Consider the following 27305-nt stretch of genomic DNA (forward strand, 5'->3'; position numbering starts at 1 on the left):
TTCTTCTTTTTCTACGGCATCTGTTAGTTTCATTTTCATTCAAACTACAATTATGAATGAAACTTGCATTACCTGAAGTTTGGAAGCATCTTTCACTTCTCAGAGAGTGAGAGGACCTGGATTCACAATTAATCCCTGCTGCTGAGACAAACCGAGAATCTGGCCTTTAACCATCTCAGCTGGAACCTTTTTTGCCATCTTCATAGTTTCTATTTATAGATGTGTAACCAGCTGGCCACATTTTCTCGCTGTTGTTGTTTTAGCACTGGACTTTAGAATCCAGCTTATGCCTTGCCATCGGCAAGATGGTGAACACATGCAGCTCCTAGACTTGTCTCTGGTTTCAGGGCATCTCATCACTCTTCTGACTTTTGAGATGTATATACTTTTGGAGATGGGTATTCGTGAGTCGTGCTTCTTTTCTGGGACATATTGTGGTGTAAAATAAAATGAAGTTTTATTTCTTTTCAAATTTTGGTCAGATGGCAAAGAATTCACTTGGTGGTGACTGCAAGGAAACCCACTCCATAGCGCCCCCTCTGGTAAGTATGGTAGAGGTGCTAGTAAACTTCTGAGTATTTATAGTAGGCAATGTATCACAGCAAAAGACACAGCAATGGCACACAGGAAGGGTAATTCTATGAATTCTGTCCCCTAGTTCTTTTGTCCAGAAACAAGCATCTAGCAGTAGCTTTGCTATGTGGATTACCCTGTTCCTCCCCAAGTCCCGTGTGTTTCCCTCCCCTCCCGTCTTTCCTTTCCCCTCCCCTTCCCTCTTCTGTCCCTACTTTCTCACCTGACCTCACTTTCCCCCTTTTTCAATGTAATTGTTAGCAAATCTCATTTGCTGCAACGATAAACGGCACACTTACTGAAAGTAAAAATAAGTATTTACTGTAGAAATTACTCACAAGAGACAAACAAGTAGCCCAGCTTATGAACATATCCATACTGTTTTCCTTATCTTTCAATATTTGCTCTAATTCTTGAGAGAAATTTATGTTTTTATCTTATAAACTTCCTATAACTTTTTTATATATACAAACTTTTTTATGGTTGTATTTTAAAGCTTCAAAAAACAAAGCAAAACAAAACAAAAACTCCTTTCTAACCACACAAGCTAGGTGGTGTACTCATACCTCAAGGTCTTTATTTAAAAGGGGGAGAGGTCCCCCCCAGTCTCTTTCCTCACTACTAGATTGGAACTCTGAACCTTGTACATGTGTTCTGTTCCTGAACTATTATCCTAGCCCCAGAATGATTTAGCAGACTTGAACCTTGCTGTCAATTCTGTCAGCTTGATTTAGAGCAGAAAAGGACACCGTTAGCTTTGCACTTGCTTCTTAAAGCAGGACAGAGGTCACAACCCACAAAGAACAGAGAGCAAATAAAAAAAAAAACACAAACAAATCAGCAAGTGTCAATAAGAACAAAGTAGGTCCCTATTATCAGACAAGTCCAGAGTTTTTTAAAAAATGCAACTCTAAGCAATGCAAAAACATGCTTTTACATAGATATAAGGTTGTACCCTAAAATAAAGAGGTACAGTGCCAATAATTAATGAAAAGGCTTTAAATAATTTTCATTATTGACAACAATGAACTAAGCCACATTTCCCACGTTTGTCACTTGTATTTTGCCTTCCCTACAGGCTTCATCTTTTGTTCCTAACTGTTTATTTATGTTCCTATACACTTTATTTAACTAAAATGGAACATTATATTGCTGCTACAAGTAGAAATTTACTTTCATTAATAAACAGAAATTAAAAGTTAATAGTTGGGAGTTCTTGGATATCAATGTTCTCTTTGTAAAAAGGACCATAGTGGGTACTGTCTCATAAATTTGCCTTCAATGTTTAATGAATTAATTAATACATTTTAAATGACATATACATCTGCAATCTCAGACCTGGAATCATCAAGGCAACAAGACTGCGAATTCAGAGCCAACCCGGGCTACACGGTATTTCAACAAAACAAAAAACATAAAAAGAAAAATTTCTGGAATATTTTATGCGTCATAAGTGGTTACTAAAAGATATTAAATATCCCACTCATAGAAAGCTCATCATGAGGGATTTCAAAAAGTCAAACTGTGCAGTAGGGACTGGAGATAGGCTTGAAACAGAAATGAAACAAACAAACCAGTATTAAAAAAACTTAAAATATAAAACAGTAATACAAATAGACTTCCTTGGGTCCTGGAGACAGCTCAACAGGTAAATGCCTGAAGACCTGAGTTCATTTCCTGTATCCACATAGTGGAAGGAGAGAACCAATTCCCACAAATTGTCTTATATGTGTGTACCGTGGCACCAAAACCCAAACCAAACTCACAATAAAAATATAAAATTTTAAATTCATGAAATAGAATACTATTAAGTTTAAAAGATCAAGGCTACATTCCCAGTACAGGATTCTGTTTCAGAAGTAGGCTTTGGAGTGGCTATTTTTTTTTTTTAAAACAAAGAGTCTCATTATGTAACTCTGGCAGTCCTGGAAGTGACTGTGTTGACCACACTAGCATTTAACACGCCGAAATCCATAAGTTTGTGCCTCCCTAGTGTGGGGACTAATGGGTACACCATCGTGCCAGGCCTGAGATGAAGATGTAAAACCATTGTTTCTGAAACAACACGGACAGATGAGCTAGAAAGATGCATATGAAGAAAATGAGGGCCTCTGTGAAGAGGGAGAAGAAAATGCCACTCAAGTTTAGAAATGTTATCTTCTATTTCACTAAGGGTATGAAACAAGCACAATGTTGCCATTTCCTAGGAAATGACAGGAATCAATAAATGTGCTATTTTGTGGCAGGAGATGGGAGTTAGGTCTCAGAAACCCCCCAAAGTGACGGAGGTGCCTATTAATATATCACAGGGTACACTGGCCAGCTCTCCCAGCATCCCTCAGTTCCTCTGCCTCTTCCCAGTACTGCTCACCCTGCCCCTACCCTAAACATCTCCTTCCTAGGATCTGGGTCCTTCTCCTTTCCCTCCATTTTTTTCATTCTCCTGGAACCCTGGAGTTTTCCCTACACACACACACACACACACAGAGAGAGAGAGAGAGAGAGAGAGAGAGAGAGAGAGAGAGAGAGAGAGAGAGGGAGGGAGGGAGGGAGGGAGGGAGGGAGGGAGGGAGGGAGGGAGGGAGGGGGAAAGGCAGAGAGAGGGGGGGAGGGAGAGGGAGGGAGGGAGAGAGAGAGAGAGAGAGAGAGGGAGGGAGAGAGAGTCACTCACTTCAGACTATATGTGAAAAAACAGCAGTGCATGATACGCATCATGGAAAAGGCCTGTAAAGACCTGGGGTACCCACCCCACTTTTGAGAGAACCTTCTCTTTTCTAAATGGTCTACATTTCCATCATCATTCATGTGTCCCAGCTCCAGTTCCTCCTGCTTCTGGGACACATGTACCTGAAAATCTCAGCTAGTGCCCTATGAACTTTGATCCATGCCTCTAAACAAATTGCTCTTAAGCTAATAACAGACACAAGTGCTCTGGCTCGCATGCGTCCATGCACGCGCGCACACACACACACACACACACACACACACACACACACACACACGCGCGCGCACACACACGCGCTCGCACACACACACACCACTGTTTTCACAATTAACTTCTGGCAGCCCTGTAATGATGAAAGTGTAAACATTTGGGTTAGGAGTATAAAGTATATGACTATACTTTATGCTAATAGTTTGGTTTTTCTAACCTAACTTTTGAAGCAAGCTTTGTTTCACCTTTTTACTAAATATTCTAGGAATTTCTCAACCATTAGTTGAGAGAGGCAAGAGATAGATACTGATGTCTGAAAACTTGATACTGGTTTAAGCATTTTGATTTTAGCTCGATATTAGTCTCATTCTCACTTATTTTATTTCATTTGTTTTATTGTGAGACTAGGTGTCTTGTATTCCAGGCTGGGTCAAACTCACTGTGTAGCCAAGGATGGCCCTGAACTACTGAACTTCCTATCTCTATTTCAGTAGTGTTGGGCTTGCAGGTTAAGGTTACCATGCAGATCCATGACAGGCTCACTACGAAGCCCAGGCTGTCCTTGAATTCACTACCTCCCTACAGTGGCTTCTAGAATGCTTGGATTAAAATCGGAGCAACCATACTCCGAACAACTTTCTCTTTAAATTGTTCCCTGATTCTGCAATAGAAAGCTAAAAGAGAGATTAAAATGGTTAAAATTTAAAATGATGGCTCAGATGCAATTTTATATCACTGGTCATCATCAAATCAATTAACCAGTAACCACAAAGAAAACCCCGAGGCGAAAAATCCCAAAGGCTGTGGACACATTAAAAACGTTAAACACAGAGGAAAATTGGCAGACTCCAAAATGACAATTAAAAGCAACCTTAAGAGGAGGGACAATGAATAACTGGGTCCTTGTCTAAAGCTCGTGGCACTTCCTAAAACTTCTAGGAAGGTAGGATTTGAAAGAAGCGGATTCATACCATGGGTGGTTGCACGATAAATAACACCTTGAAAACAGGTTCTTTCTAAGCTGTTTAGCTCACCAGCTGGTGATCCCGCCTCCTAGCAGCGACATTTAAAAGTATCGCTGAAAGACAAGGCCCGCCCACCTCATCTCTTTTCCCATAATTCCTTCCCCACTAGTTTCCCAGAAACCTGAGGACCTCAAACTGCAGCACGACACGCCCAGGGGCAACCCGTCTCCTCAGTTATTATTGGCAAGCCACTTTTAGTCCCGCCCCAGAAGCTCAGGCTAAGGCATTTTATTGGGCATAAGAATGGTCGGGCTCTGACGTAGATTGGGGGCGTGGCTCAGGCTTAGCTTTCCTCCCACGTACCGCAGCACCATGTACCGCGCACTCCGACTCCTCGCCCGCTCGCGTCGCCTCCTGCGTGCACCGTCGGCCGGTGCTGCAGTCTCAGGGGAAGCAGGCACCCTCCCGCAGTGTGCCCCGAACGTTGCTCGAATGGTGAGCTAGCCTGTCGGCCTGGGCCTCCCCGGGGTGACCTTCATGTCAGCGTGTCCCGGGTGTCCCCGCGGGCAGGGCCTGGGCTCAGTGCCCGCACACATGCTGATCCTCCGCCCCGGGCGCCGCCTCCAGCCGGGTGTGCTGGGACTGCGGGCACCGCTGAGGGACGCGCTCCTGTTGGGCAGGATGGGCGGCAGGGCCGACCTGCCCCAAGTCCGAGCTCGCAGAGGCCCTCGGCCTTGGACAACCCCGGGGCAGTGCTGCGTGCTTCGGGGAGGATGGCGGGTTGCCGGGGAAGAGGGCACGAATTAGGATGCTAGGGTGCAGGAGTGCAGGCAAGGATTAGGATACGTGGATGCAGGAAGTGCGGGGAGGGAGGAGGGCACAGGGGAAGGGGCAGCCCTCTTCTTACTCAGGTAGCAGGCCCTGCTGACCCCACACAGACAGAGCGCTCCCCGGGCTAGGAACCCCTCGACTCTGGATTCTTGGTCCACCAAGGTGCAATCTCGTTCTTCCAGACACGAAGTAGATGAAGCCGGTGTGTCTTTTGAACGGAAAGGCATTCCTTCTTACGAATTTGACTATTTAGCTTGTGAGAGTGCACGTGCTTTCTCTTCAAAACTTTTGTAAAACTCTGAAATCCATAGATATGGACATATGAACATAAGAAGTCTGAATTATGACTGATGAAATTGGATAAGACCAAACTGTAGCCGAATCAATATTTTGTCGGAAAGACTGCTAAGGAACTTACAGGGCCAAATTCAAAGTATGACCTGCTTCGTTAAGTCCCTTTGGTGTTTAGAGTGCTTTAGGATGCGTTAAATGTTAATGTGTGTTGTTGGAAAAAGGCTGAGAAGTGAGAATTGAGGAGGAAGACCAGTCTGGGGTTTACTGTGTCCTTTGCAGTGTGAGGTGATTTCAGATCCTGCTGCGGCTTTCAGGCAGGTTGTCTTTGTGCCTCAGCTTCTACATGTAAAACTGGGATAATTACAGAGGCTCAGCAAGACTGAACTTGAGAAAAGACTATGTGGCACTGTGTTCATTAAATATACCTCTTCTAGTGTAGTTGAAAGGGGCAAGACTTTTTTTTTTCTTTTTTGACTTCAGGAAACTTGAATGGCAGCACTCACTATTCAGAAAGCTACAAAGTCTGCGGCTTGGGGAGATATCCGCAGTGAAGAACAGAAGACAGGAATTTGATTCTCAGTATCTCTGTATGAGGTGGCTCACCCCCACCTGTAACTCCAGCTCTAAGGGATCTGCAACACACTCTTATGGCCTTGACACACAGACACACACACACACACACACACACACACACAGTCGCTTGCACTCATGCACACACACAATAACATAAATATGAAAGAAACTACAAAGTCCAGGCTGCCAAGAGAACTTTTCCCTGGGATTTTAATGCACTTAAAAATCTTTTAAAAAAGAATGTTTCTTCTTGTTTTAAAGTTTTGTTAAGGGAACAGGAAAGTGGAAAATCTATTGTGACAAATGTGAAAACGTAGCACTACCTTGCTCTCAGGATTGTAATGTCAGAAAATGGAATAGTTTTCTTTTTCTATAGTTCCAAGGACATTTCTTGCCCTTTAACCCTCTCGTCATTTCCAACAATTGTTGATATTTAATGATGAAATTTTAGTAAATTTGAACACAGAAGTTGACCATAGAAACTTTAAACCTGAAACTTAATTTCATAAAGTGCAGATGAAAGTTGGTCTCACTTGAGATCCAACATCTTGGTACTGTCTGAGAAGGTAAGGAAGGCAATAGGGCTGGTGGTGTTTGCTGCTGTTGTCATTTGCTGTTTGTCCTAAAGTGTATTTTAACATAAGGTGCTTTTTAGGATATCTGAAACAGAGCTTATGATATTTACTATTTACTTGTGCGTCACACATGCAGGACATCAGCTATTGGTTTACAGGGTGGGGGACAAGTTGATAAATGGAAGTGTCCATTCACAGGACAGGGTGTCACTCAAGGACTTGGGGCTGCCTGGGAATTGCTGTCTTTTCCTTAGCTTCAGGGAGTGAAGTAGTAGAAAAGAATCCACACAGCTTTCGGAGACTGATACACCATCGTGTTGATCCAGACCGTTCATCTTGCTATTTGTGTTGATTTGCTGATTGTTAATCTTTCAGTGTCTCCTTTAATTTTGGACTCCTGAGATCCAAATGAGGCAATGTATAACAAGTATTAAATGCTGCTTCCTGCTGGCTGAGGTCAGCCCCATACATCATGTCCATGTTTCTAGAGAGACTCCGTAGCTTCCCTCAGATTCTGAAATGCTTCCATTGCCTTAGAAGATGAAGAGGAGACTTAGCTCGTTTCTGGTGACAAAGGCTGTTAAGTGGTTGTCTGCCTGCCAGTCTGAGCCATTCATGTTGTAACTACTGTCTAAGGCATAATGACAGTTTCACTAAATTTTAGCTTTAGTAAATTAAAAAAATCTCAAAATGTTTTTATACTTTTCAAAAGTTTCCAGGAAAATAAAATTTAAATATGACGAGAATTGGTCAAATCTTGACTAGTAATAGGCCACTTTTTTTTTTTGTATTTCAAAGACTTTCTGTGTTAACAGTAGGTTAATTATATAAGATTTCTTTACTACCTGAATTTATAAATGTGGATGTCAGTTTTTTTTAAGAAAGATGAAAATGAGGAGTAGAGCAACCAGATGGAATTTTATATTTTTGTGATACTTTAAATTTTTTTTTCTCCTTACAGCTGATCTAATTTTGTTTGCATTGATCCTGGATTTCTTTCCAAGCTAAAATAATGCCATTCCTCTGTTTAGGCAAGCCAAAATTCATTCCGTATAGAATATGACACCTTCGGTGAACTGAAGGTTCCAACTGATAAGTATTATGGCGCCCAGACCGTGAGATCTACAATGAACTTTAAGATTGGAGGTGCAACGGAACGTATGCCAGTAAGTGACAGCTAGGCTGTAGTCACACGAATCATATTATTTTATAAATATTTTATAAAATTAAAACATAAATTTATGAGAAAACTATCTTTCTAAGTTTCTAAGTAAGTTCTCATTCATTAAGATGCTGAGAACCTATTAAAATTTTAGAATGCTATTGCTTTCAGCCAAGGCTTTGAATACTTTGTATTTTTAGCTGTTATAATGAAATAATTTGCTGATGGACTGTATTAGTCCGGGTTCTCTAAAGGAACTGAAGTGATTGTGTATGGTGTGCGTGTGTGTGTGTGCGTGCGTGCGTGCGTGCGTGCGTGCGTGCGTGCGTGTGTGTGTGTGTGTGTGTGTGTGTGTGTGTGTGTGTGTGTGTGTGATTTATTAGACTGGCTCACAGGCTACGATCCCAGTAGTCCCAACAATAGCTGACTCACAACGTAAAGGCCAGGGATCTGGTTCCATTCACAGCGTCGGATGTCTCAGCAGTCCCAATTGCTGCTGGTTCCCAGGGAATTCCGGGAGAGCAGCTCGACTTCAGTCCGTGTTGGAATCCTGTAGAAGTAGCCAGTGAGGGGACACCTTGGTGTTAGGATAGATGAACTGCAAGGAAGAGTGGGAGCAGACAGACAAAAAGCTAATGCTCCCTTCTTCCGTGCCATTTTACATGGTCTCCCACCAGAAGGTGTGGTTCAGGTTTAGGGTAGGTTTTCTCATCTCAAATGATCCACCAAGAAAATCCTCCACAGTGCCCACTTAGGCTTTAGGTGACTCCAAATGTGATCAAGTTGACAACTAAGACAGGTTTTTTTTTTTTTTTTTTTTTTGGTTTTTACGAGACAGGGTTTCTCTGTATTGTTTTAGAGGCTATCGGTCCAGCCTGACCTCGAACGCACAAAGATCCACCTACCTCTGCCTCCCGAGTGCTGGGATTAAAGGCGTGCGCCATCACCGCCCGGCTAAGACAGGTGTTTTAAAGGTTTTTTTTGTTTGTTTGTGTGTTTGTTTTCTTTTGGGGGGAGAGAGGGTAGGATTTCAGGTTCATGATTGGCAAACATTTTTATTTCATTTCTTAAAGTCTCTTCTTCTTAATTGTCCTACTTGTCTCTTTCTCTTCCCTCTCTTTTTCCTCCTTTCTGTGTAGCACAAACTGGCCTCAAACCCACGATTTTCCCTCCTGGCCTTCCGTGGGCTAAGCTTCCAGGTGCACACAGCCATGCCCAGGTCTTTGTGGGTGTTCTGATTCAGGTTAGCATGATGAAGCAGCATCTGTAAGGGGAAATGATCAAAAACTATTGATTTTAATAACACTGTGTCAAATAAACACATGCCTTGCAGTATACATCTATGTAGCACAGTTATTATTGACATTGTCTTTATGTGAACAATTCTGTGTATGTGTGTTTTGGTTATAGATATGCATAAATATATACAATCCTCCAGATTTTGTTCTGCTCTGTTGATTCATTTAGATAATTTTCACTGTTTTCTAAACTTTTGAGGGTCATAGTTTTGGTACTACTTTTGCATAAAATAAATTTTCATGCTTATCTAAAATTGCAAATTTAAGGTATTTTTCTGATTAATTTTAGATCCCAGTTATTAAAGCTTTTGGCATCCTGAAGCGAGCTGCTGCTGAAGTAAACCAGGATTATGGTCTTGATCCAAAGATTGCTAGTGCAATAATGAAGGCAGCAGATGAGGTAGGAGGTGATAAGAGGGTTTCACAATGGCATAAGTCCCGAGGCCAATGTTTGACAGTGAGCTCTGTCTGCAGGAAGGGGGAACTCTGAAGTCTCGGGCCAGTGAATTTCAGGGTAGGGCGGAGCGTTATTCAGTGAGGATTCGATATAGTGTTCAAAACATCTTGCAATGACATTTCTCTGTCATTTTGTATCTTATTAAGTCTCTTCATTGATTAAGGGGCTGGAGTGATGGCTCAGCTGTTAAGAGCACTGATTACTCTTCCAGAGGACCCAGGCTCAATTTCCAGCACCCACGTGTCAGATCACAATGGTCTGTAACTCAATTTCAGGGGATGTGATACCCTCATACAGACATACATGCAGGGAAAACACCAATGCACACAAAATACAGATAAATAAATAAATGAAAAAGTTAAAAAGATGGTTTGAACTTTAGGTTCTTATGAATAAATGATTTCTTCTTAAACTAGTTGATTATTTGGTTGTACCTATCTAGAATGTTATCTCCTTAAGCACTGTCTTGAGGAAGTGGTCAGAGGTGAGTTAAACATTGTGTTTACAGTGTTGCCGTACAGTGTTTATGATGATGGGAAGACCGGGCTTTCATATAGCTTCCTTAGTTATGTTACCAGTAATAGAAATTAGATATTAAAAATTGGCATAGAACAGAGCCTAAGCTTAGAGGAAAATTCTTAACATCTCAGGATCTTAATTTTAATGAGAAAAATAAAGTGGACAGAAAATGTGTGTTTCCTTGTGAAACTCCACCCCAGCTTGGGTAGTAGAATCCACAAATGCTCAAGTTCCTTTTGTAATCATGTGATAAAGCCTGTGCATCCCATCATATGTTTTGTTTCTCACTTACTTGTAACAGCAAGACTGTAAGTGCTGTGGGAAAGTTGTTAACTCTGTTCCCGTCAGTGAGGTGCATGTGCTTAGTACAACCTCAGAGTTTTCAGGTTTCTAAAGAATGTTTTTCAAAACATTTAGAAATCTGTGAGGTGGAGCCCACAGTTACTGAGGGCCTTCATGAACACACACCATGCCAGGGGAGAGGGAGGCAAGCCCAACAACCAAGTGGAGTAGTACTGGATCTGTGACAGAGTTAAACTTCCCTCTGTTCTCAGAGTTCTCTAGGCAGATGACTGGTGCCGTTCATATACCTGGAGAAGGAGCCGGTTATCCAGGCTAATGGTGCTCTCAAGTACATTCTGATCTTCCGTGTCATTTTATAGTGAAGCTAACTATTATTTTAGGAGGCCTACAGTTTAAAAGCTACCTCATAAGTTTAGGATTTAAAAGTCTCACAGGGCCAGTGAGATGGTTTTGTGGATACAGCTTCCTGATACACAAGTCCAAAGACCTGTTTAATTTCCAGAACCCATGTAAAGGTGGAAGGAGAGCTGTTAACTCCACAAAGCTGTCCAACTTCCACACAAACACACCGAGGTATACCTGCACACACAAAATAATTGTAAGTTTCCAAGAGAAGCTGAGAGAAATGGGGCAGTTGTGGGCAGGCCTTTTCATTTGGCAGTTGCTGCTCAGTGGACATTTGTACCCTGAGTAAACTTACATTAGCAAGCCCGGCTTTGTTACCGTGCTGGCTGTGGCGGTAACATCCGTTGATGTGCCTGCTGAGTAACAGCAGTAAATGTATCTGAGGATGTCATACTAGCAGCTTCCTAGGTGGTCTGCAGGCAGCACAGGGAGGCAAGAAAATGGCTTTCTTTCAGTTTCCATCCAGAGCCAAGTTGTCATCATTCAGGATATGTGACATTCGGTGTTTCACAGTAGCTGTAATTAGAAAAAGTAATGCCACAGATATTTAGGATTGTGCCATGGCTGCCTTTAACTGTCTTGAAATCATTAGTGAGCCATTAAACATATGAAACAACTGTCACCTTTTAATTAATTCTGTAAGCAGAGCTTTACCATGATTATTTTAAACAACTAAACAAATACATGATACTCATTATTTTAAAAAGACTTCATGTTTTCTTTCCTGCAGGTAGCGGAAGGTAAATTAAATGATCACTTTCCTCTGGTGGTGTGGCAGACTGGATCGGGAACCCAGACAAACATGAATGTAAATGAAGTTATTAGCAACAGAGCAATTGAAATGTTAGGAGGTGAACTTGGCAGCAAGAAGCCTGTTCACCCCAACGATCACGTGAATAAGAGCCAGGTAGGTGCATGTTCTCAGTTCCATCCCGATAGACTGACAAGCATATGGGAGATGTGCTTTTTGACAAGGAGAGTTTGTCCAGTTTGTGTTCTTCACTGGAAAAGACTTTTAAGTTTGTTTCTTCCAGGAATCATGGCTGGTTTCAAACTTCCTACAACAATCACTGTTAGGACATCTTGATGTCTTGGTTTTATATATATATGTATATGTATTTAGAATTTTTTTGTTTGTTTTTTTGTTTTTCGAGACAGGCTTTTCTGTAGACCAGGCTGGTCTCGAACTTACTGAGATCCCCCTGCCTCTGCCTCCCAAGTGCTGTATTAAAGGCATGAGCCACCACTGCCCGGCTAGAACATTTTTTATTTCAAAATAGATTTGTAAAGATAGTTTATTTGTTTAACCACCTTCCCATAATGCTAATGTCTCTTATATCCGACTTCAGTTTCTGGAACTAAGAAGTTGTTCTTGGCACAGCACTCTTATTAAACAGGCTTCTTTCAAGATTTCCCCAATTTTCTACCAAGTTTTCACTTTGTAGTTTAGGGTTTCCCAAGGGAGGACAGGCTGTGGTTATTCAATAACAGTAGCAGTTACACTTTGTATGTAGGCAGAGGCTGTGAGTTCTTAGGGGGACAATCCCAGAAGTGAGAGACCCTTCACACTGCCACCTGTCGAGTCTTTGATGGCAGCTTGACTTGCCATGGTGATGTTACACTTTGTCGCTGGTTTTGCTGCTACCTGTCACCACCATTACATCATGGTTGTTTCCATGTCATATTTGTCACTATTTGTCCTCATTCCTGGCATTACACTGAAGCATCAGTTTACAGGAGGGATAGAGGAAATTTGTGGATATGTGTTAGCTTCCCCACAGAAGTTATCAGAGATGCTGTAGTTGTGTCACCAATCTGTAGGAGCCTGTGTTTGTTTGTGCCCCATGTGGAGGGGCCACCTATAGGAACCCATCTTTGGGGGAATTACAATCAGATCCAGTTCGTACCTGAGACAGGGAGTGTGGATTGAGAAACAGCAGGTAAAGATACTAAGGAAAAGATAGAGACACAGAATAGTGTCAGGAGGGCAATCCAGTGAATACTGAATGCACCAAGTTTTTTCTTCAACATTCTAATATACCCAAACAAAAAAGGGGAAAGGCAAAAGATTCTTTATCATGATACAAGGAACAAACAGACTTTCTTCCTTAGTTCCCCAAACATTTAGTAACCATGCCTTAGACTAAATCTCTTGTTATTTAAATAAGACATCCACTCCTTAGACCAAATGTCCTACAATAGCCATGCCTTAGACCTTTAGGTCTTATGACTTTAACCTCGGAAGATTTTTTTTTTTTTTTTTTTGGTTTTACGAGACAGGGTTTCTCTGTATTGTTTTGGAGGCTGTTGGTCCAGCCTGACCTTGAACTCACAGAGATCCGCCTGCCTCTGCCTCCTGAGTGCTGGGATTAAAGGCGTGCGCCACCACCGCCCGGCCTAACCTCGAAGATTAAGGATAGTTTTGAGCTCTCTGCCCTTAAGCCAAGATAAAGGGAAGCCATTTTTATGGACCCGGACAAGATACCTTAAGACTGTGAAAATAACCTCCCCTTAACAAGGAGATAGCACTTGTCATCGGATCTTAGCCATTGCCTTATTTCTGTGGTAGTTTCTTGGTTTGTCTTACGGTGTTTTTAGTTGTATGCAGTGCTGAGGATGGAATCCAAGGCCTCAGCATGCCAGGCAGCTGTTCTACAACTGAGCCCACTGCGTGGTATCTTAATACTGATTTTCAGTTTTCCTTCATTTACATTTATTAATGGGAATTTTTTTTTTGTAAGGAAGGTTTGTTCTCCCATTTTTTAATTTATTCCATTGTATTTAGCACTACAATCACAGTGATTTGCCATTCTTTCAGTTATAACTGTATATTTTGTTATTTATATTATTAAGATTGAGTTTGGGGGCATGCCACTATCTTTTTCTCTGAATCCACACCCTTATTTGTTGCCATGGTAAGATATGTAAGGTCTCTAGTGAGATATCCAAGCCCATTATCATGTATTTTCCCTGCTCCAGCTGTGGAAATTGTCTGTTTGTTCTTGTTTGTTTGTTTTTTTTTTTTTTTTTTAAAGAAACTGGGGACCTGGGTGCTGGTCTAATGTATTTTTAAGTATCAGAAGCAAAGCTTTAGCTGGGTGGTGGTGGTATATTTCTTTAATCCCAGCATTGGAGAGGCAGAGGCAAGTAGATCTCTTAAGTTCGAGTCCAGTCTGGTCTACAGAGAGAGTTCTAGGACATTTAGGGTTTCTCAGAGGAACCCTGTCTTGAAAAACAAAAAAAAGCTGTATGGTGGTGGTGCATGCTTTTAATGTCAGCACTCAGGAGGCAGAAGCAGGCAGATGTCTGTGAGTTTGAGGCCAGCCTTGTCCGCAGTGTAAGTTCCAGGACAGCCAGGGCTACACAAAGGAACTCTGTATCAAACCTGCTCCTCCCCCCCAAAGAAAAGCGTTTATATAGTCCATTTTATAAAGTACTTTTAAAATTCAGTATTAAACATAATTTGTAGTCTGAAAGTCTGCTTCAGAATGATGTAGTAGGATAAAGAAACAGCTGTCACAAGACTGAATGCACATTGCTGGATTTCTGGTTAGATTTAGGTGGTAGGTGCATGAGTGGTCATTGGAGTGTTCACTGAACTGTGTAAGTGCTGTAAAAGTACAAGGGCAGCTGTGTACTGAGTGTACACACCTGGTTGGCAGCTTTACAAGTCCAAAGTATTTTGCAGGTCACTTTATCTCCTTGACAGCTTGGCTTATTTTGGCTTTCTGCCTCACAGCATTTTTCTCAAGATTACTAAATAAATGTTTTTTATAAAAGAATGACTGCATTCTAGGACACATTACTACCTTCAAATGTGCTTGTTAACTCCTATGTCTACTGTCATTTATTAGGGAGTACTTGTATGGTGGATTTAGTGTACTTAGTTCTAATATATATTATGTCCAGTGCACTTATATATGAGACAGTCCTGAATATGTTCCTTATAGGAAGTGAGGTTGTTTTTTATTTCACCAACTGAATAGCCACCTAGTTGGTTTATTTTGAGGTCCTCTTTCCTTACCTCTGATTTAATGTGTTCTGTTTCTTTTGAAAATTCCCCACAGAGCTCGAATGACACCTTTCCCACAGCAATGCACATCGCCGCTGCAGTGGAAGTTCATGAGGTCTTGTTACCAGGACTACAGAAGTTGCACGATGCACTCAGTGCCAAATCCAAAGAGTTTGCAGAGGTCATCAAAATCGGGCGAACCCACACGCAGGACGCTGTCCCACTTACTCTTGGGCAGGTACAGAAGTTTGACTCATTTTGTTCAGTTTAGGGATCGGTAGAAATTGTCTGTGTTTCCCCTCAAAATTGCCTTTAAAGTAAAGGCCAAGTTTATAACAACAAAGTCGGGGTTGATTTTCTGAATTAACCAGTCAGCAACTTTTAATGGTGTCCACATGAGATCAGAGTATGCTGGCAGTGAGCTGGGCTCAGCTTGGACTCCTAGGCTCAAGTTTTGCTCTGCTGTAGACCAGTTTCGTGACTACAGGAAAGTTATTTAGCTTCTCTGTGCCTCAGTTTCCAGGGTTGTAAAGTAAAGAGAATGAATGGTTGTGAGGCTGTAGTGACTGATTGACAGAAGAGTGTTTAGAACCATCTTGGGTACATAGCCATCATCATTTTTACTCCATGGTCATGACTGAGTCAATTGTCTCACCCTAAATCAAGAGGTTATTTAACTAAAGCAATATTTTAAAGTAATTAAGGGAGGCTGGTATTACTCTTTACAATTATTTTGACTGCATTGGAAAAGATATTACTTTTCGGGGTAGCAGAAAGTATTTTTATGTTTCTCTACCAGCAGCTGAAGGGAGATCTAATAATGTACATTGCCAAGAAACAAAAGGGAATTCTTGACAGAGTTTTATCTCCACCCACACTCCAGTTTGGAAGATACAGTTTATATAATTTATGTATCAGGAGATTGCTGTCTATTGCCAAATATCAACTGATAGTTGTCAAGTAATAGTTTTCATGCAAACTGGATGAGGGTGGGAGCTTGGCTGCTGCCTACTTGAACAGATCCTCAGTTGTTCTGTAGCAAGTAATGAATAAGACATCATTATTTAGTAATGATAGTAAAATTTTTACAGACGAAATGAGGAACACTTGAAGGGTTTAGCAAAAAAATGAATGAAAAGATGAAATTGAACCCACTGATTAAATTGCCTCTTGGTATTTTCTTCACATCATTAGCTCTTAGTTGTAACATGAAAAAAAAAAAAGACCAGAGACTAATATTGGGGTTCAAGCTTTAAGCTGAATATCAGAAAAGTAAAGCAGCTGGCTACTAGCTTCAGGCTTACCTCTGCCTCAGGCTGAATGGGTTGATCCTGTCTCTAGGAGCTCTCACCAAGCCTCAGACTGTAACCTCTCCTTAGTGTGGATGGTGAATGAATGCCTCTCTGAGATCTTGCTTCTGCCTTAATGTACTTTCCTAATGTTGGGATTAAAGGTGTGAGGTATAATTCTCTTGTAGCTTGATTCACTCCTGTGTAGTTCTGGGTGGCCTTGGACTCACAGAGATCCATCTATTAATCCTGAGTCCTAGGATTAAAGGGTATACCAGCACCTCCTTGCTTCTGGCTGCTGGGATTAGAGGTGTAGCCCTGGCTTCTATGACTTGTGGCTGACTTTGCTTTTCTGAATACTTAGTCAAGAGTTAACAAATCATAAATAATATATCACTACACTTAGTTCTATGCATAATTTCTAAGGAGGAGCAATATATGCAATTCAGTGTATTTCTCCTGGTTTCTAAGTTTTACTTTCTTTTTTTTTTTTTTTTTTTTTTTGGTATGTTGCATGTTGAAAGCCACTATGCTAAAATTCAGTCCCCTGTAGAACATCATCACATTATTTATCATGACAGGAATTCTATTTTTCTTTTTTTACTTGACAAGAAACATGTATGTTTGTTTTGATTGGAATTGTCTTTTGAGTTTTTGCAATTTTCGAAATCTATTCTCTAAGTGCATACTGTTTTTGTGTCTGTGTCATGTGGGGGTAGGGAGAGAGATGGGGCGACGGGAGATGAAAGAAAAAGTTAATGTTTCATTATTTATGTCTACCTTTGAAGTATTTTCTTTAGAATGTAATGAAACCCTGTCTTAATTAGGAGTTCTGTTGCTGTGAAAAGACACCACGACCTTGGCAGCTCTTATAAAGAAAAATGTTTAATTGGGTGGCATTCGGTTCTAGAGGTTTACTTCATTATCATCATGGTGGAACATGGTGGCATGCAGACAGACATGGTGCCTGAGCAGGAGAAGGAGCCACATCTTCTTGATCCTAAGGCACCTGGTGTGAAACACTGGGTGTGGCTTGGCATATATGAGACCTCAAAGCCTGCCTCCAAAGTGACACACTTCCTCCAACAAGGCCACACCTATTCTAAAGTCATACCTCCTAATAGTGCCACTCCCTATGAGCTTCTGGGGGCCAGTTACATTCAAACTACCAAAAAACGCTACTAAAAGTATTCAGGTTTTCAGTTCTTTCTGGTAGCAGAAAAGGTTTAACTTACCTTAATTTACACAGATAAGCCCCATTATAAAATACAAAGGGCATAGTGTTTTGTTTGTTTTTCTTTTGGCTTCTTCAAGAGAGGGTTTCTCTGTAGCTTTAGAGCTCCTGGCACTCCCTCTGTAGACCAGGCTGGCCTCGAACTCACAGAGATCCACCTGCCTCTGCCTCCCGAGTGCTGGGGTTAAAGGTGTGCGCCATCACTGCTCAGCAGGCATAAAGTTTTTGTCTCTGCATAATTATTAATGTTCACAATGCTCCAAACATGGTTTCTTGATGGTTGCTTTAAAGTGTTGTAGTGTGGGAAGCAGTGACACGGTAGCAGAATGACAGTGAGCAGTGAAGCCGTGAACCTGTGCCCCTGCGGCCTCCTCAGGGTTGAATGAGTTGCTTCACTCTCAGATCTCCGTGAAGGAGGCACTTGGGTTCCTTCTCAGGGTTTTCATCTGGAATTGCATAGAAAACATTTCCATTTTCTGTTCTCTTTGGAGAATGTTCGGTATTGGGAGGGGGATCAGTTCATTGGGTGGATAGCAGGTAGAGCTGTAGTTTGATGTAGTGGAACTGTTCTTTTTAAGGTTTATTTCATGAGCTGTTTTCTTGATTATTAAAACATTAAGTTATAAACAAACTAACCTGCGTGTTTTTACTTACATTGCCCTGCCTTGTAGATTTGTATCCCTTCCTCCTGTCTCTTAATTCATCATGTGAATGAAATAACACTGAGTAGCATATAATTTAATATTCTGAAGTGTATTCTAAAAGCTCTTATTTAATGCCATTCTAGTAAGTGGTATGCTATTAGGGAGTTTGTTCTTACTGTGAATTTTCTTTCGCAGGAATTCAGTGGTTATGTTCAACAAGTTCATTATGCGATGGCGAGAATAAAAGCTGCCATGCCAAGAATCTACGAGCTGGCTGCTGGAGGCACTGCTGTGGGGACGGGTCTAAACACCAGGATCGGCTTCGCAGAGAAGGTGGCTGCAAAAGTGGCTGCACTCACAGGTTGGTACTGCATGTGTTACTGCTCATTTTCTCCATGCCAGCTTATGCATCGTCTAGATGCTTCTAGACTGATTCTTCTAAAATTTAGGAATAACATGCTCCCATTAAACATGGGTCCATTTTAGAAGTTAATCAAGTTCATTGTAATTTGTAAGACTTCCATGTAAGAGTTCATAGGCATGCAATTATAATTTACGTGACAGCTTTTCTTGCTGTCTGGGAGAAGTTATTCCTCTCCCTTCAAAGCTATTTTAAGTACAGTGTTCAAAGAAAGTAGAAACAGCTGACTGTTGAAAGACCTACCAAATGATAACTGTCCTGTAAGCTTAGTGTTTTGTTTGTTATTCTGTGATATTTTTTAGCATTAACACCTTTAAAGTGCTATCTTTCCTCTAGTACAGTACTATTATCTGAATAATAATTACTGTTATTATTGTTAGAACCAGCTTGTCATGTCCAGAAAAATGATTAAGATACAGATATTACCAGAAGGCTGGGGCAGTGATAACTATATTATATATACCACAGGCTAGTTAGTAGGTGAGTTTTTAAAATAGTCATTTATTTTTCATATTTATTATTTACTTATTTATTCTGTCATCTATTCATCATCTATCTATCATCTATTTTTTATTTTTATTGTTATTATTATTATTGAGACAGGTTTCTCTGGGTAATAGTTCTGGCTGTCCTGGAATTTGCTTTGTAGACCAGGCGGGGCCTCAAACTCAGAGATTCGCCTGCCTCTGCCTCCTGAGTGCTGGGATTAAAAGTGTGTAAAATTTTAAAGTTTCATAAACATATACAATGCATCTTAACCATACTTAGCTCCCATCTCCCAGTCCCCCCCATATATGTCTTCCTCCCAATTTCAAGTTCCTGCCTTCCCTCTCTCTGTCTCAGCATATATCCCCAAGTTCAATTTCTACTGCCCATATATGTGTGGCCTTGGGGTTATCCACTAGGATATGGGCAGCCTACTAGTGGCCATCCCCAGAGAAAAGTAAGTCTCCTTCCTCCAGCAGCCAACATCTGGAGTGGCTCCTCAGGTGGGGGTGGCGTGCATGCAGGAACTTTTAACTGGCTTGACCTTGTGAGGCACCCATAGCTGGTGTTGCTCATGTGTTCAGGATCCATGTCGTGTCCAAAGGACAGCATTTCACGGCACTCTTCCCCGTCTCCCAGCTCTCCATTCTTCCTGCCTTTTCTTCTGAGACATCTTTGAACCTTGGCTTGGGGTGATAGAGATGTGCCTTCTGTGGCTGAGCACATGGTTGCTTATCCTCTACCTGATTTTTCTAAAAATCGTGTTTTTATAGAGAGGAACTGTGTTACACAGTTACTCAGGCTTCAGAGTCTTTGCTTGTGGGATGGATGCACTGAGACCAAAGCTTGTCTATGTTCCTTATTGTCTCAAGTAGAACAGACTGGAGTAGACAGAGATTTTATGTGATTACATAAGCTCGGAGAGTGAATTTCACAGTTCTCATCATTACTTGAGAGTAGTCTGGCCTCCTTCAAAGTGCTTGTTAAAGAGTCATGTTAAGCCCTTATGGATGCCTTAAAGCAGTATTGACACAGCTTGACTCTTGAGCATTTTCCTCAAGTGAAAATCTGCATTTATTTATATATTACTGGTTTCTAGATGTTTGTAGTACTGGGACTCAAACTCGGCCAGCACCATGCGCATGCTAGGCAAGCATTGTCACTGAATTGTGCATGCAGCCCTTGGTTCTAACGTGCTTTGTGTAACTGAACTTTGTTTAACTTACTTAGGTTGATGGGCGTGCTTACTCTTCCCTGCTTACCCTCAGAGCCCTTTCCTTCCTGCAGGCTTGCCTTTTGTCACTGCCCCAAATAAGTTTGAAGCTCTGGCTGCCCACGATGCCCTGGTGGAACTTAGTGGAGCCATGAATACCACTGCCTGCAGCCTGATGAAGATAGCAAACGATATCCGCTTCCTGGGTTCTGGTCCTCGGTCAGGTCTAGGAGAGCTCATCTTGCCTGAAAATGAGCCAGGAAGCAGCATCATGCCAGGTAAGCACATAGCTGATAAATTTGGAGCTGGAATGGACTGGATCCCAGGGACCCGTAACCACAGAACCACAGAACATGCCTTTTCATTTACTGCCATCCGTGAGGTGATGGAGGCATGTGGGGAGCACTTGTTCCATGGTGTCTATGTGGATCATTTCAGAACTTTTGGGAGTGTCACTTACCAAGTCAGGAAAGTCACGTGAGTTAGTATCATGTTGAGGTTTGTACTGGAGTCTGCGTGAGAGTCAGAGTAAAACAATTAGCCTGGCTTGAATAAATATGAGCCCCCTACTAAAGTCCTCGTGTCATGATTTGCCACAGGTTAAATAGAAGTGACAGTCACTACAGTCTGGGAGGTGAACATAGTTGGGCAAACTGGTGTTTAAGGGAGTGACTAATGAGTTGATTTTCTTTGGAGAAATATCTTGATACTAGGTCTTACCCATTCTGCGTTTTACTGTTGACTTGGAATAGAGACTAGTAACACTTGCTGATCATTTAGTCAATAGCAAAAGTTGAGGGAGCAATATGTCATAGAACAGAGTCAAGATTCACAAAGACTCTCTGGAGACCAGTTGAACTGTACTAAAATGGACAAAGTAACTTTTACAGTTTACTGTATAGAAAACGCTTTCACTAGACTTTTAATTATATATGTACACATAGACCAAAGGATCTTGATTTGTAGTAGTCAGTGTTGAAAATGACATATAGATTTGGTTAGTTGCAAATTTAAAATAATTGTTAAAAAGAGAGACGGAGCCAGGTGTGGTAGTGCATGTGGTTAATCCTGGCACTTAGGAGGCTGAAGGTTACAAGTTCAAGGCCAACCTGGGCTACAAACAATGAGCAACTAAAGCAAAATCCCGTTTCCATAGTAAAAAGCCAATGGAAGAACATCGTTGACAAAGGGACAGTCCTCCCATGTGTTCTCTCACACTCGATAGAAGGATCTGCTGTGTGTGGCTTGGATTTGGGCTTATTAAAGGAGGGTTGCTGAGCTAGAGCTCTGGGGACTTGGGTTACGGTAGGTAGAGTTCCAGTCTGGCATCTCCCCCGAGCAGCATGCCCTTCTTTATGTGACCCCTTATTTGTTGGTGTTGCCAGCTCTTTTCTTGGCTGCCACCCTCTTGGCTGGTGGAGTCTACGTCTTTCCTAATTGTATATTTATGCCTGGTTGCATATATGCCTACATAGGGAAAAAAGGCATAAAGATGAAAACCATGTGTAGGTCGAGCTCTCATTAGTTCTCATTGAGTGATTCTCTGTGACTATGCGTCCCTTTCTTTGATAGTTTTGTATACCAGTGATATTGGGGGTTAAACCTAAAGACTCCCTCATGTTAGGTAAGATTCTGTCTTTAAGATGTATCCCTAAAAGTTTTGAGTCAAGATCTCACTAAGTTGCCTAGTCTGGCCTTACCTCAGATAGTCCTTGAACTTGGAATCTTCCTGCCTTAGCCTCCTGAGTGACTAGAATTTCAGTCTGTGCCTCAGCTTTGTTTCATTTTATGTCTTTGTTTAATAACGTTACATTTCTTTCTTTGGTATAAAAAACAGTCTTAAGTGATATGGGAACCCATGAGCCTATTTGATGAGATTCTGCACTGGTTTTCTCAAAGGAAAGGTGAACCCTACTCAATGTGAAGCGATGACCATGGTTGCAGCCCAAGTCATGGGGAATCATGTTGCTGTTACTGTTGGAGGCAGCAATGGACATTTTGAGTTGAATGTTTTTAAGCCAATGATGGTAAGCTTTCAGTTTGATTTTTAGCAGTATTTGATTGAAGACTAATTGCCAGTGCTCTTATCTTTCCTGAAAGTTTCTGGAGCTTCCACATTAGGTAGTTGTGTGGTGCCTGTAGCAACTGGAGTTCAAGTGTGCCAAAGTGTTACTGGCATAATTTGAGATATTAGGATTTGATCTTACTCAGTTCAAGCTTTCTTTTTTTAAGTGGAAGAAAGAAATTTGTAAGTAAGACGGGTTTCTTTGTCCCCTCCCACTGTGGATGCCAATAGCTAGCAGTCAGTTCAGGTCTGCTCATCTTAAAAAGTATGCCTTCCTCACAGCCCTGTCTCCTGCTCGGAGTGCTGCTTTGTGTCTTCTTCCTTCAGATGTGGAAGGGAAGTCTGGCACGTTGTCTCATTCTTTGATGGTTTGACCACTGTGGTCCAGCCTCAGCCCTTTCACACTGCTTGACCACTGTGGTCCAGCCTCAGCCCTATCACACTGCTTGCGTTGTTCTCCATCGTCAGTGACCTTTTCCTTCCAGTGGACGTCCCCCATTCTCTTAGGATAACATGTTGACCGTCTCCCCATTCCTCCAGGACTTTCTCTGTCCCCAACAAGGCTTTCTTTAATTTCCTTCTGCCTTTTTCATGTACCTTCGAAACTGTCCACCAAACTTCTCCTTTTGTTTCACCACTCCAAATATGGAACAAGATGGTGTCATCCTGTGTGCAGGTAGCTGAGCTTCAGACAGCCAAGATGTGTCACCCTTAAGTCCTTCATTTGTACTGTGCTGAATATGAAATACACTCGCGGCTGTTTCTTACTGTTTTGTGATGTAACATCTAATTGATAAGAATATGCAAGTGACTTAGTACATTGACTTAAGTCACACGTTGGATCACAGAATTTTAGTTCACAATAAAACAATCAACATAATGAGGTTTTTGATTTTTGCCCTTGTGGCATGCATATTCTGTTGGGATTGGTAAGTAAAAGACAGGCCAAAATGACCTTCAGATCTATATACTTTATTTACAACAGTCAACACCAGCTGCCTGACATGTACAGATGTATGACAACTGTTTATTGTTAGATTTTAAATCATTTATCAAGTTTTAAAAGTAATGCTGTCTTATTTCTTCTTTGTAAAAATGAAGGGGAAAAAACCAGTTTGGTAGACAGTCTTTGCATCTCATGGAGTTTAAAAGCTACTGTGAGAGCCTGAGAGACAGGGAAAACCTTGGGGTCAGGAGTAGACCTAATTGAGGGGGAAAAATTTTGGCTTTAATTAGAAAATCAAACTGATATTTAATTTACAATTAAAGTCATTGAAAACCAAATTAAGCTTTAATGTTTAGCTTCTGTTAGAGTCTATTGGTGGAAGTATAGCTTCCAGATCTTCCTGGGGTTTTATTTTACACAGAGGTATATATGGGAAGTTTGCTCAAAAGAAACAGGTGTTAAGTACCAGTTGACTTTATGTGATCTTAAACATCGTGTGATGTTACTTTAAAATGATCCCGGAATGTTTGTCCCATTAGGCATAAAACCAGAGAACCCAAACTTTAGCAACTGTCTCAGGCCTTTACACCTCCTTCCCCTGCATGGATGAGTGTTCATCCAGCTCTAGTAGGACTCCTGAATTGTGGATACAACACCTCACTTGTTTTGCATGTTCACTGTGGGTTGTCTTGTGTTAGTTGTCCACCATGGGCTGTCTTGTGTTAGTTACTCACTTTGGGCTATCTTGTGTTAGTTATCAGTCATTGGTTATCTTGTGTTAGTTATTTGATGTGGGCTCTTGTGTTAATTATCCACCATGGGCTGTCTTGTATTCATTATTCTCCATGGACTGTCTTGTTATCCACCATGAGCCTGTGTTAGTCACTCACTGTGGGCTGTTTTGTGTTAGCTCTTCACCACGGACTGTCTTGTGTTAATTACTCATTGCCTTCCTTTCTCACTTGTCTTCTTGGGTATATACTGCAGGATTTGTAGGAATGATATATGGTTATTGGATTTCATATCCAACATGGAACATCAAATAATGCATGTTATTGGACAAAAGCAAAACAAAGTAAACCGAGGCTTAGAAATGATTCTCTTCTTCCCTGCTGTTTCTCTGACAGATTAAGAATGTGTTACACTCAGCCAGGCTGCTGGGAGATGCTTCAGTGTCCTTCACAGAGAACTGTGTGGTGGGGATCCAGGCCAACACAGAGAGGATCAACAAGCTAATGAATGAGTCTTTAATGTTGGTGACAGCTCTTAATCCCCATATAGGTAAGTTTGGAGGATAATGCCATTTTGAAAACAGCATTTAAAAGTTAAATTAAAAAATAAGCCTTAAATATAAAAATAAGTTAAAAATAAAATTGTGTGTATGTGTGTCTGTACATGTATGCCATGGTGTATATGTGTGTGTCATGTTTTCTCTTTATACTATGCTGGTCCTGGGGATGGAACTATGGTTAGAAGTCTTGTCAACAATCACAACAATCACCTTTATCTGCTGAACCATTTTGTTGGTCCCCAAAAGTTCAAGTGACTTGGTTTTTGGACAGGATTTCAGGCATATATATGGCTTAGGTTGACTTTGAACTCTTTAAAAAAAAAAAAAGAAAAACTTTTACCTCTCTCTCTCTCTCTCTCTCTCTCTCTCTCTCTCTCTCTCTCTCTCTCTCTCTCTCCCCCCCCCAGCCCCCTGTGTTTGTCCGTATGTCTGTCCGTCTGTCCCATGGGATGCATGTGGGGGTCAGTGGAGAGCTTGCAGGAGTCAGTTCTCTCCTTCCACCGTGTGTCTCTGTGGGGTAGAACTCAGAGCAGCCGTCTTGGCAGAGAGTGCCTTTACACACTAAGCTCTCACACTAGCCCTTATTTCATGTTAATGGACTCAGATGCTGGGTGCTGCATGCGATTGGAAAAGGTTATCTGGAAGACCTTCTGTTAGTAATGTCACTAGGTGGCACTGCCTGATTACCGGCAGTGAATGGATTCATTTGGTTTTTCCTTTGCTAGGTACTATGTAATTCTTGGATTTTGTTTTATCCAGTTCAGATATGGAATGTCACTAACTCAAAGAGAAAGGCTAAATACTGAATACCTAGTCTTTTCCAGATTGTAACTGATGTATGTATATATTTAGATCGCAGGCTGGGTACCACCACCCAGCCCATAGTCATTTGCTCTGGCTTCTGCAGGTTGAGGCGGTCACTGTGTTACGTTCCCTCTGCTGAGCAGATGACTTTGGTCTGTTTTTAAATGAGTGATGGTGCCATGTGATATGATATAGTTACCGCTATAGAATGTTCTGTAATCCTGAGCTTTTGGAGCAGACTTTATTTGTGGTTTTCTACTTTTATAAAGCTGGTTAAATGGTTTAACTGATTTAAAATTGTTATATGCCAGCATTCACCTAGAAAGGTGCAAAGTGACCCCAAAGGCTCATGTGACAAACACTCCATTGGACACTTCTAGGATAGAGACACTATCTAAGCAGAATGACTGGGAAGCTTCCTTGGACTCTGTGAGGACAGATCCACCAAGGCAGCATCTCTGGCAAGTGTGCCTCATGGGCTTAGCAAGTACCACCTCACTGACTGAGTCCTGGGCTTTCAGTGGTCTCCTGATGCAAGAAGCTGGTGGCTGTTAGTGTTTGTGTTGGTGGGCAGGGATGCTTATGTTTTCATCCTGGGTCACATGAAAAATACTGAAGACAACTGGACCCAAGAGTTTAGTGTGAACATCCCTTCCGGTTACTCCATGCCAGCTCAGTGAACATTCATAGAGTCAACTAAGAGTGAAGTCAAGCAAGCCTGTCTGGGTGCATCCAGACATGTGCCACTTTACCACCTGGCTGTCTTATTGCCCCAGCAGGCTCCACCCCTTTGGTCATAGTCCTCTGACTTGAGTTTTATTTTTGTCTTCCTTCACTGACTTCATTGTCTTTGCTTTTGTCTTCTATCTTTTTAAAACTGTCAGTTTTAAAGGTCAAAACAACATTGAGAACTTCCCAGTGCTAGCCTTCATTTAAAAAGCAGATGACTCTGAAGTATACCAATGCCCATGATGTTTTGTTTATTTTTTGAGACAGGGCTGGCTGTGTAGCCCAGGCTGAGACTCATGGTCATCTCCTGGATGCTAGTATTACAGTGCATTGGGTTGCCTGGATTCCTTTGTCCAAACACACAGCTCTACTAACATTTTCCCTTTTTATCCTTGTAATATCTAAGCAGACGCCAGGGAATGGCACCCTCTCAGTCTGGCTGCTCCTGCCTCAACAAGGACTGCCAGCTCTCCCTCCAGAGGCAGTTTCAGCCGCTGCCTATTAAATATCTGTCTATTCTGCAGGCCTGCCACATTTAAATGTTAGTGCTGCCTTAGAAAGTTAATTAGGGTCAGGCATGGTAGCACATGTCTTTAATCCCAGCACTCAGAAGATAGAGACAGGCAATCTCTGATTCTGAGGCCAGCCTGGTTACAAAGCCAATTCCAGGACAGCCACAGCTGCACAGAGAAGTTCTGTTTAGGGGCTTGGGGGAATAATTATGGGACAACAAACCCAAATGTGGATTTTTATACCATGGTACTTTATTGTCAGTTTTTTATGTCCTCTTTTGATTGTTGGTCCACTTCAACATAGGAGCAAATCTTAGCTAAAATGAGGTATGCTTAAGTCTATTTCCTAAGAAAATCAAGGTCAGATTCTATAGAAGATATGACAGTTATTGGCCTTATATAGTTTTAAAATAGAATGTGTCATTTAAGAGGGCTGTAACATCAGTATCAGTAAAACAATGTGGCTTCCTTTTGTTATAGAAAATTTCACTACTAATGTGGGTGTTGCCTGTCTTCTTCTCAGGGTATGACAAAGCAGCGAAGATTGCCAAGACTGCACACAAGAAAGGATCGACCTTAAAGGAAACAGCTATTGAACTTGGCTATCTCACTGCAGAACAGTTTGATGAATGGGTGAAACCCAAGGATATGCTGGGTCCAAAGTGACTTAAATAAATTTATATTAAAATAAACTTGTATGAAATTTAAAAAGCAAGGCTCTGCATTTAAATGACAATGAGAACTTTAAAAAGGAAACTATGTGGACTTG

The 27305-nt window shown here is 41.5% G+C and overlaps 1 protein-coding gene across 1 annotated transcript; it reads left to right on the forward strand.

Moving 5' to 3' along the window:
* The first annotated feature begins 4807 nt into the window (after nt 1-4807).
* Fh (fumarate hydratase) lies at nt 4808-27247 on the forward strand. The gene is made up of 10 exons (XM_005078171.4): nt 4808-4968; nt 7778-7912; nt 9496-9606; nt 11621-11797; nt 14958-15140; nt 18265-18430; nt 20264-20467; nt 22089-22216; nt 24328-24481; nt 27060-27247. Exons 1-10 carry the CDS (start codon nt 4846-4848, stop codon nt 27200-27202), a joined length of 1524 nt encoding a protein of 507 aa, XP_005078228.1. The 5' UTR covers nt 4808-4845; the 3' UTR covers nt 27203-27247.
* The last annotated feature ends 58 nt before the right edge of the window (nt 27248-27305 follow it).

The sequence above is a fragment of the Mesocricetus auratus genome, unplaced genomic scaffold (genome assembly GCF_017639785.1).
Source record: "Mesocricetus auratus isolate SY011 unplaced genomic scaffold, BCM_Maur_2.0 Super-Scaffold_100676, whole genome shotgun sequence".
In the NCBI taxonomy this organism is placed as follows: Eukaryota; Metazoa; Chordata; class Mammalia; order Rodentia; family Cricetidae; genus Mesocricetus; species Mesocricetus auratus.

Coding starts and splice junctions, on each gene's coding strand:
- Fh (XM_005078171.4), top strand. CDS start 4,846: ATGTACCGCGCACTCCGACTCCTCGCCCGCTCGCGTCGCCTCCTGCGT. Junction 4,969..7,777: donor CCCCGAACGTTGCTCGAATG/GTGAGCTAGCCT, acceptor TCCTCTGTTTAG/GCAAGCCAAAATTCATTCCG. Junction 11,798..14,957: donor ATCACGTGAATAAGAGCCAG/GTAGGTGCATGT, acceptor AATTCCCCACAG/AGCTCGAATGACACCTTTCC.